Raw genomic sequence first — 14964 nt, 5'->3', positions numbered from 1 at the left:
CCAGTTCACCTTGTAGGCACCAAACCCAACTACCCCCATCTGACACTTCTCCATTAGTGCATGTGTATAGGTCCTGTTTGTGCACGGTTGTATTTCTGCCAATAATTAAAATAAATAATAACTAAACATAATTTGTGGCGCGTATAATGTATATAGCATAACGATAGCTAATTCTCTAAATGAATGGTTGTCTTTACGTGACTGATTATGTGTTAGTATGAATAACATAATTATGTCAACTGCCATTGTGATGAAGTCCAGGATAATGTGTTGATGGAGTGTTGACAGGTTCTTAGAGATGAATGGGTTCAATGTTTTTAAACTGATGCCATATACTTGACAGATATTTGAGTTTGGTTTGTGAAACCTTCACACTATGGGAGCCTACTTCACCTCTTTAACAACATCTTAGTTAATAATTTAACTCACCCGCTATAACCTTCATTTCAGCAATAAATCCGCACTTTGGACTGAGACACTCCCTGAGTTACATGAGAGGAGACAGCATTCAGCAGAGGGGGTCTGACAGAGCTCACCTGACTCACTTCAGAGAGACAGACGGACTGAAAAACAGACGATCACATTCACCTTCAGACCAAACTAACAACTTCCTCTGAGTTCAGCTACAGGAGAGAAAAGTGGAAACTACAACACTGCTGCTTCAACCTGCGGACCCTCCACCCCCTGAAGGTGAGTCTGACTCTAAAGAATACTCAAATGGGGCTTTTCCACTGCAGGACCTATAGCACGGCTTAGCAGGGTTTAGTTTGGCCTTGGTAGGCCATGCTCACTTTAAAGGTCCCATGTCATGGCCATTTCTACTGATCATAATTTCATTGTTGAGGTCTACTAGAATAGATTTACATTGTTCAATGTTCCAAACTCACATTGGTTTCTCATACAGCGTCTCTGTAAAGTATGTGTATTCACTCTTTGTCCTACACGGCTTGTTGGAGGTCCTGCCCCCCCCCTCCCTGTGAGCCCAGTGTGCTCTGATTGGTCAGCTCGCCGACTCTGTTCTGATGAGTCCACCACCGTTACAGCGGAACATCAGTGATTATTAGGGATGCACGATATTGGTTTTTTGAAACCGATACCGTTAACTTCCTGCTTCTCAAGACCGATACCGATACCGATAACCGATAATTATATTATATATATATATATATATTAAATGTACCTGTAGTTTTTTCCTCGTTTTAGCCCTGGGGTCGTCTCTGGCAAACTTCTTGCCTTTTTCAAAATACTCGTCGATAGGTAAAAGCTCTGGTGCCTTTGCAGCTGGCTTTGGATTCGCCGCTAGTTTAGCAGCGCAGGGGTCTTCGTACGCTTTTAACACACCATCGTAGCGATGGCGATGTTTCAGGTGACTAATCAGGTTGGAAGTATTATAGCTCGTTGCCTTTTTCCCTCCTCGTGGAACTTCTGCATTGCATTGTTAATACAAATAGCAAGCAAACTATCAAACTCTGAAACTTTGAAATAGTCCCATAGTACCGACGACATGTTTGTTTACTGTCCTGGCTTCACGGCCGCACACCATTTACGACACAGCCAGGCATGAGTTAGGGAGCGCTGGATTTGTGAAAAACTCCCCTCTTCCTAAACCACTAATACCACAGTACTGGCAAAACGGGACGAGCCGAGTGAAAAACAAGCGCCCCTCATCCCAATCCACCCACACCGCAGTATTTTTTTCTTTTTTTTTACACAAAAAATATATTGTATATTATCGGGGCTATTAATACTTTTATCGGGTTTATCGGGATGACGTCATAATTCCTAATATTGGACCGATAATTATCGGGCCGATAATTATCGTGCACCATTAGTGATTATGTGTTTCAATGGCGTTTGTTAGCAACCAGGAAATGACACCAGTAATGAAGATGAGAATGCTGCGTGGGGTCTGGGTGCCGTGTTGGCGGGACGTTGGGGGGCTCGCTGCTGCGCCCTTTGAGGCTCGAGGAGCGGACAGTGTGAGCTGGATTACTGGTGTCATTTCCTGGTTGCTGTGTGGGGTCTGCGAGACAGCGAGACAGACGCAAAACTCAGCCTGAGCACACACACACACAGTTCGCCAAACACTCACAGCCTGAGAAAAGACAAGGCTGAGTGAGTGTTTCTCCGCGATCCCAACTCGTCTATTACCAACGTTCAGGGAGCTCTATGCTCGACGCTAAAGGTCCCCCCACTGCGTTTGATAGTGTTGCAAGGGATCTTGGTGAGTCAGGAGCTCCACGGATTGGTCCATTTGTTGGATATGGTGACGTCACTGTACCCAGAAAGAAAGAAATGGAAAAAGAAAGTGTTGGAGTTTTACTCCCTACAGAGTGTACTTTGAGGGTTTGTGACTCTGCAGACCGTTCACATGCAGAAAGAGCTACATAACACACAAGGGGACGGGTGATAACCAGAATAGCATGTCATGGGCCCTTTAAACTGTGTTTCCATTACAGCTAGTAACTGGGGTAGTTAACGACGCAGTGTAGGCGGGGCGATCGGCTGTTCGGCGGGCGGAGCGACGCTGCGTAAAACTGCCGTGACGTTATCTTCAATGCGTCACAACTCACAAAACACCATAACAATGGAGGATATGGAAGCGATCGTTTACTTGGTTCTTGGTATGTGGCTTTTTATCACAGCAAGGAGGTATAGTGTTGTCCTTTTGTGTATCTTGCTTTATTATAGACAACTCAGGAGTGTTGGTTACTGTGCTTTATTCTCTGTGCTACATCATAACTGGTGTCACTCATATAACATTCCAGGTTTTCACAACTCCGGACCAAAGAGTATGTCACAGCATTACAGGAGGCAAACTTTGTTTCGGAAAAGGCTGCGTATAGCAACACCAAATACAGGAGAAACTAACAGGAGGGTTTGGGCAATCATACAACATGTATATACATGTGTTTGTCAAATGATTTAAAATAATAAAAAGGAGAACATTTGAGAAAATAACAGATCATGAAAAGAAAATCTTTCTAATAAATGAAGAAAGTTGATCTGTTTTGTTTGTTTAGATCTACTATTAACACGATAAATCACGATAAAAATACTTGTTACAAACAAACAGTTTTATCATCAAACATGTGCAAATAACAAAGAAAACTAGAAAATGCATTTCCTGCAGAAAATGCGTGCAAATGCTGTAAACTGTGAACATTTATGGCTGATTTTAGCTGAAAAAGCTGAATATGTTATTAGCTGAATGAGAGCTGCTTTTAGCTACAAAAATGCAGAAAAAGCTTAATATTTTAAAAAAAAGTTTAAAAAAAGGTATAAACAACAACATGTATAGCCTTGATGTCCTGAAATAGCTGAATAATGTAATAGTTGAATGGTTTCTGCAGCTGAAAATAGGCTGAAGGAGGTAAATATCAGATGTAAGTAGTAGTGAATGAATTTGTATTAAGATGAGAAAAGAAAGTAAAAGGGCTTGGGAAAGCAGAAGAATATTTTGACTGCAAACTTTTCGACTAAAACCATACGTCACCAATAATGTATAAAATATGTGAACCTGTTGAAGTCAGTATGAAGTCTCCATCAGACAGAAAATAATAGGCTGAGACAGTCTGTTAAAGTCCAGTGTGTTTGTCAGTGTTTGTTTCTGTGCTGAGCACCTACTCATAACAAATAATCATAACACCTGTGCAGTGGCGGCTGGTGGAAAATATTTTTGGTGGGGCTGTTGATATAGTGAGTAAAAAAGTTTTTTAGGGGAGAAATGACCCCTTAAATTGGGACTTCTGGTGATGTAATGGCCCCATAAAATCGTGGTTCTAGGGCCAGGAACAACCAGGCTGAGTCGGGCTCACGTCAACTCACGTCAACGCACGTCAGCAATGTGGGCGCCAACGTGAGCGCTCTCGTGACCAAAATATTTGACGGCGCTGATTGGCTGAAATTATGTTTCGGCGGCACAGTTTACTATTGAGACTTTTGCAACGTGCTGGTTGCTGCTCTTTGGCTCGGGGGCAGCGCCCCGTAATGATAAACTAATGCCAAGGGCAAGGCCAGGCAGGAAACATGTGACTTATCAGTAACTTTAGACATCGTAACACAATTTTAAACAAGATTTTATTGTAGATTACACATTTTACTGATACCAATTGTATGATATTTACCTTGTTCATTAAAAATTCAAAATATAAAATATATATATTTTTGAAATATATATATTTTTAAATATATATTTTTTAATTTAATATTTTTTTTAATATTTTTTTTTGTATGTGGGAAGAGGTGGGGCGGCACCCCTAGCGCCCCTATGGGCCGGCCGCCACTGCGCCTGTGTGATCCCAGAGATCAAAGCTTTCAATCTGCCCAGCAACACCATGGTTACCAGCTGCAGCACTGAGTGCCATTAAGAATGCATTGAGGATTATATCTGACAATTTTGCCACCTGTTCAAAAACTATGGCTCCTATAAAAAAAATTACAGAACGCGAGCATCAGGGAAACCCAATGAACTGATATATGGTTTGGGTTTTGTGTGGTAAATGTGAAGATGAGAGCTGTTTGTCTCAAGTGTACTTCTCTCTGCTCTGAAGAAAGATCCGGAAGAATTTAACATGGGAATCAATTGGGAGCTTGTTGGACTTTTTCTCTCTTCATGCCCTCAAGAGGCATTTTGTTTAATCTTTTTTCTTTTTTCTTTTCCAACCTAGGAGAGGTTTTCCTACGTTTTTCATGAACAATTATGTCTGAGGAGTGTAGGGTTTGAAATTATGGCAGGTTTAAAAAAATAATTGGGGAGAATTTCAAGCATTCCTCCACCCTGTTTTGAGATCAAAGCACTCTAGACTTAACGAGCTGCTCCATCCACACTAATGTTACAATCTGAAAAAGGCCTCTCTACCAAGCTAAGTTAAATATCTCAAAAATCTGAAATAGAATGAAGATGAAGGTCTTGTGATAATTTTAAAGTTGGAATGAAGTCTCAAGCTGAAAGTATGTGGAAGGAGAAGCGTAAGGTGTAGGAAAAGAGGACTTGAAGAGTCGTCCCATTGACTTCCATGTTAAAAAAAGAGTTTAAAAAGCTGAATATTTCAAAAAGTATAACATATTTTTAAAAAGTTGAAGGTTTCCCATCGATTCCTGAAAAGGCTGAATAGTTTAATATTTGAATGGTTTCTGTAGCTGAAAGTAAGCTGTAAACAGCATTCACACTAAATATTAACCCCAAAGACCCCTTCGGCGGGTCTTTTTTTTTTTCACGACACTGTGTCTCAGGCAGTGGCGGCAGGCCCATAGGGGCGCTAGGGGCGCCGCCCCCCACTTCCCACATTACATTTTTTTAATATATATATATTTTAAATATATATTTTTATTTTTAATTTTTAATAAACAATGTAAATATTATCTAATTGGTATCAGTAAAATGTATAATCTACAATAAAATCTCGTTTAAAATTGTGTTACGATGTCTAAAGTTACTGATAAGTCACATGTTTCCTGCCTGGCCTTGCCCGTGTATCATTACCCTCTCTCGTCTGGGCGCTATGCACAGCGCCCAGACAAGAGTGCAGCAAGTGCAGCAGAAGCCAACTGTTGCTGTCTTTAAACTATGCCGCCGAAACATAATTTCAGCCAATCAGCGCTGTTAATTCTGATGGTCACAGGGCCCCTACATCAGCGCCCGGTGCAGTCTGTGAGTTGTTTGGGACCGTATCCAAGGAGACAAAAGAGGAAGCTGTCATACACTCTGGAAGCTATCATTAGCAGCTAATATGAGAACTCCGTTTTTGACATAAAAATGGAATTATGGATAATTTTTTCAAAGTGACAGACACATTGGATTAACCTATGGATTAACCTTCAGCCGCGTTTTTCTCGTTTTTGATCAGAATAACAGCAAAAGGTGAGCATATCTCCGTGTTTTGCTACCTAAAGCTACGTCGTGTGATGTTTGTATTTGCTTCCCCTGTCGCGAGTTCTGATCGCTCAGTGATGATAATTATATTTCTAGAATCTGTGGAATCTCAGTTTGTTAGCTAAGCTTCTTTGTGCATATCCGATAAGTATATCGTATATTGATTTATACCTAGAATGCATTAGCATTTTTTCGCTCAGGGCTCATTTAGCAAAAGGTTAGCTTCTTGTGAGACTTGTGTTTTGTTTCGGTAAACATGGTTCATATCATCGTTAGCTGAGTTTCTTCCCGTTAAATGAGTAGGACACATGAATAGTTTATTACATTTTAAGAAGCCCTGAGACACAGTTTCGTGAGAAAAAAAAAGGGGGGGGGAAAGCCTCTTAACAGGTTAAATGGGAATTAAATCATTTTAAGTAATTTTGAGTGTTCCCAAAGCCCTGGTGTTCTGCAGTTTGTGTGGGCCTACTGTACTGTTGCAAAGTTTATACTGTAGAAACTTATGTCCAGGACAAGGTGCTTGGAAGTTTTGGAAGATCCATAGCTAACCACACTGAAGATTGGAGGTAGTGATCAGTCTTCTCATAATTTTAAGCCTGAATTTTTCCTTCCACCCCCCCCCCTCTCTAACATCACCAGAAGTCATAATTGAAGGGGTCTTTTCTCAATTACTTTTACCGGGGGAGAATCCCCACGGACCCCCCTAGTATTGTTTGGTGACCATTTCCACAGCCCCATCTAAACTATTCTCCACCAGCCGTCACTGGTATCAGGGCATCTTATTATTCAAGAACCTATTAATGTGTTATACCAGATTAACGGGAAGAATCTCAGCTAATTGATGATACAAACCATTTTCACCAAAACAAAACACAAGTCTCATAAGAAGCATCTAAATGACCCCTGAGGCAAAAAATGCACGCACTTTGGCACAGAACTCAAGATAAAGATACCCTTATTACTTATCGTAGCTGCACATACAAGATATCCGATTAAAGCTGAGGTTCCACAGATTATATAGGTATAGTATCTTCACTGAGCGATCCAAACTCGTGACAGGGGAAGCAAACACAGACATCACAACACGTACCTTTACGGAGCTTTTACGGGAGATCGTCTCGCCCTAGCTGTCAATCTGATCAAAAGACGTGTTCAATGGCATTAAAACGATAAAAACGCAGCTGAATTGGTTAATCCATAGGTTGATAATGTTTCTGTCGCTTTGAAAAAATTATTTATAATCCATAATTCCATTTTTATGTAAAGATCGGAGAGTAAAAGCTAGCTGCTAATGGTAGCCACCAGAGTTATCACAGCTTCCGGTTTTGGCTTTGCGTCACTCTCACTCCTTATTTGGTAATGTGTGTGTGTATGTGGGAGTTCCCCTCGATTCCATTGGCTCTGACGGTTAGAAAGAGGTGTCAATCATCAAAATCGACCAAGGGGGGCCAGTGATATGGAAAATCCACCCAAATGACCCCAGAAGTGTTTTTTTTGTTGCAAGATCTCTCTAAAAAGGTCAAATTTAACTTGTTTTGCATCAATCTTGATACAGGGTACTTATTATATGTTATAGTTTGGATTCCTAAAGCTTTTAGTCTACCATCCCATCATTCAAGGGTGGTTTTCACTATACCTAAGTAATGTTTTTTTTTTGGATGGACACAATCATTTACATTTTTTTACTGTGTTCAATATGAATTTACTTTAAAATAAAAACATCTATATTGATTCTGACTCTTCTACATCCAACTCACAGATGTAACCTTGCTTTGAGAAAAAAGATTATTAATTTAACACTTTTAGAAGGGAAGATATGGTCATTTGTTCTGGGAATGTCATTTTCGAGCCTGAGACCTAAAAAACAGGCTCGGGGCTAAACAGGTTGGGGATTAAAGATTCGAAGAACTATAGTGGAATGCTGTAGCACAGCATTCGCACTAACTATAAACATAAATACAACCGTTCCTGCTGGGCCAGATCTGCATCTCCCTCAGGACTGCGAGGTGCTCCTCTCCTCGTTTCCTCTTGCCTGGAAGACAATGAGATAAACCTTTTTTAATCCCCGTAGGGACATTCAGGTGTTATAGCAGCAACAGCAATAACAATGAAAAACACAGGACAGGTACAGGTCACGTAAGGATAAGAATAAAATATATAAGTATAATAATTAATCATTTGACCTCCAAATGCAAACTTAATTTATTTAGACGAATTATGTGAAATGTTAGATAAAGTTTGTGATCTTGACAGAGAGATTTATTATATCGGAGATTTAAATATTGACTTGAATATGTTGCACTGTGCCCTTAAAAACAAGCTGCAGACAATAATTAATACATGTAACTTGGTACAAATGGTGACTAAACTAGGATATGCATAAAGAAAGATGGGTCAAAAAGTGCAAATTGTATTGATCATATATTTACTAATTTTAGCCATGTATGTTCTCAGGCAATATCAATTCCAGTAAGGTGTTCTGATCATAATTTAATAATTATCGTGAGAAAAACAAAGGTGCCAAAAGCAGGACCAAAAGTAATTGTGAGGAGATCAATGAAATATTTTAGTGAAGAGTCATTTATACAGGATGTTCAAAAGATATGTTGGAAACATGTTTTTGAAAAAGTCGATCCAGATGATGCTCTTGATGTCTTTCATTTGTTATTTATGCAGGTGATTGATAAACATGCTCCACTTAGAAAACAGACTGTAAGGAACTTTAGATAGAAGTTAGACGAGTAATTAAGGGATCTAATGAAACAAAGAGATGATGCAAAAAATGTAGCTCTCTCTTCAAGTTATGAGTCAGATGGGCAAATTTATAGAAGGTTAAGGAATTATGTTACAGCATTTAATAAAAAGAAAAAACAGTTGTATTATGGAAATAAAATTAAAGAGATAAAGGATGACAAGAAAAAACTGTGGAGTTTAGTGAATGGCATGATGGGACGTAAGCCGAAATCCACCTCAACATATCTTGAGGTGGATGGGACATTTTTGACAAAACCAGTACAAATTGCTAATCATCTGAATGATTATTTTCTTGATAAAGTAAAAGATTTGAGGAGAAATATGAATCAAACTATAAATAGTAACTCCACATTTCTAATAAAGGATTTAATTATGAAAAATAAGAAGTGTACATTTAAAATAGAAAAAGTGACAATTACAGATGTTGAATGTCTACTAGGTAAATGTAATGATAAACCACCAGGAGTGGATCATTTAGTTGGTACATTTCTTAGATATGTTGCTAATTTTGTTGCAGAGCCTATCTGTCATATTATAAATTTGAGTATTGATAAATGTATTTGCCCACAGGCATGGAAAATAGCTAAAATTATTCCACTTGCAAAAAATCCAGCTGGACCATTTTCTGGTACAACTAGCCATTCAATAAGTTTATTACCAGCGTTAGCAAAGATAAAGGAGAGAATAATTTTCAATCAAATACAAAAATACTTTGAAGGTAACAAACTTAATACTGTTTATCAACATGCTTACAGACCTGGCCATTCCACAAGCACCGCTTTAACACAAATTACAGATGACTGGAAGGGCGAACTAGATAATAGGAAGTTAGTGGGTGCAGTACTACTTGATTTTAGTTCTGCTTTTGATGTCATTGACCATTCTTTGTTGTTACACAAGCTGGAACAATATGGTTTTAATTTTGAAACGCTGAGGTGGTTAGAAAGTTACCTGACAAATCGAAGTCAAACTGTTTTTTTTAATGGAAGTCTCTCAAAGATGAAAACAGTCACTTGTGGAGTACCTCAGGGTAGTTGTTTGGGAACACTTTTATTTTCTATTTTTACAAATGACCCACCATTAGTGTTAGAAAAAGCTACAATTGTAATGTATGCAGATGACTCAACAATATATTATGCAGCATCAACTACAAGAGAGTTGACAAATGTTATGAATAAAGATCTACTACTGATATCAGAGTGGGTCATAAATAATAAGTTGGTACTTAATGTGGGAAAAACAAAATCATTATTAATAGGATCAAATCATCAGTTAACAGGTGAACCAAAATTACAACTACATTTAAACCATATTGAAATTGAACAGGTCAAGGAGACAAAATGGCTAGGTATAACCCTGGATCATAAATTATCTTGGTCTAAACAAATTGATAATGTTCAATCAATCAATCAATGTTTATTTATATAGCCCAATATCACAAATGTTACATTTGTCTCAGTGGACTTCACAGTTTGTACAGAATATCAGTATGACAATACGACACCCTCTGTCCTTAGACCCTCACATCGTACAAGGAAAAACTTCCAGAGAAAACCCCACAGTTTAAAGGGAAAAATGGGAGAAACCTCAGGGAGTGCAACAGAGGAGGGATCCCTCTCCCAGGACGGACAGACGTGCAATAGATGCCGTGTGTAAATTGAAAAGATAATACATTTGCAACATAGGTAGTCCAAATGTTTTGAAATGCATGTGTGTATAATAAGAAGATGAATCCACGAGGATATCCATCCAGGACTTATGATCCAGGACCGCAGCCACGACTCAAGATCCAGGACTCGCAATCCATGACACAGGACCGCAGGATCATCCATGACTCCGGATCCCGGCGTATATAGACACCAAAAAGAAAGAAATTTGGAGAAGCTGGGTTAATCGGAACATGAGAGTACACAGGTATAGACAGAGAGAAGGAAGAAGTAAGATGTCCCCCGACAAACTAAGCCTATATCAGCAAAACTAGGGGCTGAATCTAATCAGCCCTAACTATAAGCTTTATCAAAAAGGAAGGTCTTAAGCGCACTCTTAAAAACGGATAGGGTTTCTGCCGTCCGAACACAAACTGGAAGCTGATTCCACAAAAGTGGAGCTTGATAAGAAAAGGCTCTGGCTCCCATTGTACTTTTAGAGACTCTAGGAACAACCAACAACCCTGCATTCTTGGAACGCAATGCCCTAGTAGGACAATAGGGTATAATGAGTTCTTTAAGGTAAGATGGCGCCTGCCCATTAAGGGCTTTGTAGGCGAGAAGAAGAATTTTAAATTCTATCCTGTGTTCTATAGGGAGCCAGTGTAAGGCAGCCAGAACAGGAGTAATGTGGTCCCTTTTCCTAACTCTGGTTAGTACACGAGCTGCAGCATTTTGAATCAGCTGAAGCGACTTGACTGACTTCTTGGTACACCCTGATAATAAGGAGTTACAATAATCCAGCCTTGAAGTAACAAATGCATGGACTAGTTTCTCTGCATCGTTTTGAGGCAAGATATGCCTGATTTTTGCAATGTTACGTAGATGGAAGTAGGCGGTCCTTGAAATGGATTTTATGTGGGTGTTAAAGGATAAATCCTGATCAAATATAACACCAAGATTCCTTACAGTCTCACTGGAGGCAAAATTAATGCCATCCATAGTTAATATATCTTTAGATAATTTGTTTCGTAGATTCTTCGGGCCAAGTACAATAACTTCAGTTTTGGTCGTGTTTAACATCAAAAGATTTAAGGTCATCCACGTTTTTAAGTCCTTGAGGCAGTCTTGAATTTTATTTAGATGATTAATTTCATCAGGCTTGATTGATAAATATAGTTGAGTATCATCCGCATAACAATGAAAGTTTACAGAATGATTCCTTATAATATTGCCTAACGGAAGCATATATAGGGTGAACAAAATAGGTCCAAGCACTGAGCCCTGTGGCACTCCATGGCTAACTTTGGTTTGCATGGAAGATTCATCGTTGACACGTACAAACTGAGAGCGTTCAGATAGATAAGACCTAAACCAGCCTAAAGCAGTTCCCTGTATGCCAACTAAGTGCTCTAGTCTTTGCAATAGGATATCATGGTCGATAGTATCAAATGCAGCACTAAGATCGAGCAAGACAAGAATAGAGACAAGTCCCTTGTCAGAGGCTATTAGAATGTCATTTGTGACTTTAACCAGAGCTGTCTCTGTGCTATGTTGTGTTCTAAAGCCAGACTCAAAATCTTCAAATAAATCATAGTTTTTTAAGTAATCACACAGCTGTTTTGCGACTGCTTTCTCAAGAATTTTTGAGAGGAACGGAAGTAATGTTGTATGTAAAATGGGAAGGGGTGTGTCAGTTGTAAAAAGAATTGTAAAATATTTGCCTATGGATGTCATAAGACAAGTTTTGGATGCTTTGGTTCTGTCGCAGCTTGATTATTGTTTGGTTATATGGTCGAGTGCTGCTGAAAACGATTTAAAAAACTACAAGTAGCACAAAATAAGGCAGCACGATGTGCACTGCACTGCTCCTACAGAACCAGAGTCACTGAAATGCTGGAGACACTGAAATGGTTAACTGTCAGACAGAGGTCAACTTATATTTTGTTCAATTTTGTCAGAAATATTACAGTGACTCACTCACAAGATATATTATCACAAAGGTTTATAGCGCAATATGCATAACATAACTATCAAACACGACATACAATAGAAGGAAGGTTTGTATTAGCCAAATCTAAATCAAATATGGGACAGAAAACAGAACAGAGCCATGATCAGCTGGAACTCTTTACCGGTTCACATCATTCAGGAACATTCTCAAGTACATTTCAAAAGGTTACTAAAAAAATATTTAAGTATTAAAAAGTAAATTTGAACTGTGCCTGTGGCTATGTATGCATATATTATTATGTACACTTATTTGTATTTACTTTTGTTTGGCCTTAGGATGGCGATAATTGGATGACCATTTTAGTTTTCACTTCAAACAGCACTGTAAATTGCATGAAATTATGAGCTGTTTGGTTTTGTTTTAATTTTGTTGTATGCATGTTTATGTATGTTTTGTGTGTGTGAGGACCCCAGGAAGAATAGCCAATGCTCATGCTGGTGCTAATGGGGATCCTAATAAAGACATAAAGACATAAACAGAACAACAGTAAGGATGAACTAAAGACAGTTCTGGCCCTAGATGTTTACAATGATTGTGAAAGTGAATTACATTATGTCCAGCCTGTTGGTAATGAATATAAATATATGTATACATATGTGTGAGTATGTACAAATATACAGTCATGAAGTAAATGGATAATTCCAAATGAATATAAGTATGAATAAATATGAGACCAGTTTAAAGTGCTAAAAATCAAAAACAAAGCACAGTCCAAAGTAAGTGGAAAGCAGTGCAGGTCCATGTGTCTGCGGCACAATACTTAACAATGAAGAATATACAAGAATATATTAGGATGTCACACAATTTCACTAGCTGCAACATTAATAGTGATTCTTACTACTTTTACTTTTGGTACGTTACTTTACTTGTAACAGAGCATTTCCACACATTGGTATTGCTTATTTTACTGACTGACGATGATCTAAAGTTTAAAAAAAGTCATAATTCCAGCCGTTTTGCCATGCCTATTTCTTACTTAGCTCTAGAAAACTGGACGTAAACAATGGTACATATGGTGTTAGCAAACAATAGCTCTTGCTAATGCTATCTGTGCTAACCGTAGCTCTTCAGGGCTCCATAAAAGCTCTGGGTTGTCGAACATAAATGTAAGGATAAAATAGGTTTGTTTGTTAGAAGTGACTTTACAATAGATAGGGACACAACGCTTTCAAGCAAAGAACGGAGCGTTAGCAAAAATGTACCATCCTGCATGGATGCAGGACGCCGTTGCCGAGTCCAGGCGTCGTTTCGCGTTGCGACGTCGAGCTCCCGCTGTATGTTTTCATCCGCAACAAGATGGAGTAACGTCTGTACCTCGTCAAACGACCACAGCGTGTTTTTGTTTTTGCTGCCATTTCTTTATGGATTTGTTGACGGTAGCTTGTCTGTTTTAAAAATGGTGCTTATGCGACGCTTGGGGACTGTCTCGCGCAACGATTGTGACAATTCTCTCTGACCAATCAGCAGCCGGGAGTGTTTGCGTCACTAGTTTAGCATTCAGCTCGGTTGTTGGCTCGGTAGGAACCTCGATTTTCGAGGGCCAGAAAAAAAGTGAAAAAGTACCCGTGAGCCGGAACTACCCCTAGTGGAAAAACAAAAAAAAAGTGGTCCGGGCCAAACTAAACGTGCTAAGCCGTGCTAGGTCCTGCAGTGGAAAAGCGTCAAAAGTGAATTTCAGTGAGGTCAGTAGAGGAGGGAGAGGGGAGCCATGACTGACTGAACTTCCTGTCTGCTGTGTTTCAGCTTCACTCAGAGACAACATGACTTCCAGGTTAGAGGAAGATCTCTGCTGTCCGGTCTGTCAGGAAGTCTTTAGAGATCCTGTCATCCTGTCCTGCTGCCACAGCTTCTGTAAAGCCTGTCTGCAGACCTGGTGGGATGGGAAAGAAGAAAAGGAGTGTCCAGTTTGTAAGAGAAAACATTCAAAGGACTTCTTTCCTCCGAACTTTGCTTTAAAGAACCTGAGTGAGACCTTCTTACAGGAGAGATCTTCAGAGGCTCTCTGCAGTCTGCACTCTGAGAAACTCAAACTCTTCTGTCTGGACCATCAGCAGCCAGTGTGTCACATCTGCAGAGATTCAGAGAAACACACCAACCACAGATTCAGACCCATCGATGAAGCTGCACGACAAAACAAGAAGGAGCTCCAGAAGTCTCTGCAGCCCTTTCAGGAGAAACTGAAGCTCTTTGAAGAAGTTAAAGTGAAGTTTGATCAAACAGCAGGACACATGAAGGTCCAGGCTCAACACACAGAGACGCAGATTAAGGAGCAGTTCAAGAAGCTTCACCAGTTTCTAGAAGAGGAAGAGGAGGCCAGGATGGCTGCACTGAGGGAGGAAGAGGAGCAGAAGAGGAGGATGATGGAGGAGAAGATGGAGGCTGTGAGCAGAGAGATAGCAGCTCTTTCACACACAGTCAGAGCCACAGAGGAGGAGCTGAGAGCTGAAGACGTCTCCTTCCTGCTCAACTACAAGGCTGCAGTGGAGAGGCTGCAGCGCCCCCTGCTGGAGGCTCCACAGCTGCCCTCAGGAGCTCTGATCGACCAGGCCAAACACCTGGGCAACCTCAGCTTCAACATCTGGAGCAAGATGAAGGACATGGTGTCCTACTCTCCTCTCATCCTGGACCCAAACACTGCTAATCCATTTCTCTTCCTGTCTGAAGATCTGACCAGA

At 39.8% G+C, this 14964-nt stretch overlaps 1 protein-coding gene across 1 annotated transcript; it reads left to right on the top strand.

Moving 5' to 3' along the window:
- Positions 1–478: 478 nt before the first annotated feature.
- Positions 479–14961, top strand: LOC307038944 (E3 ubiquitin-protein ligase TRIM35-like; the record flags this gene model as incomplete). Its single annotated transcript, XM_079680615.1, has 2 exons — positions 479–690; positions 14033–14961. A coding segment is annotated over exon 2 (912 nt), but the record flags the coding sequence as incomplete, so codon positions are not given.
- Between the last annotated feature and the right edge of the window lie 3 nt (positions 14962–14964).

Source organism: Notothenia rossii, assembly GCF_949606895.1.
Source record: "Notothenia rossii genome assembly, chromosome: 5".
Taxonomy (NCBI): Eukaryota; Metazoa; Chordata; class Actinopteri; order Perciformes; family Nototheniidae; genus Notothenia; species Notothenia rossii.
Note: the sequence above shows the minus strand (reverse complement) of the source record. Positions and strands in the feature narration are given on the sequence as shown.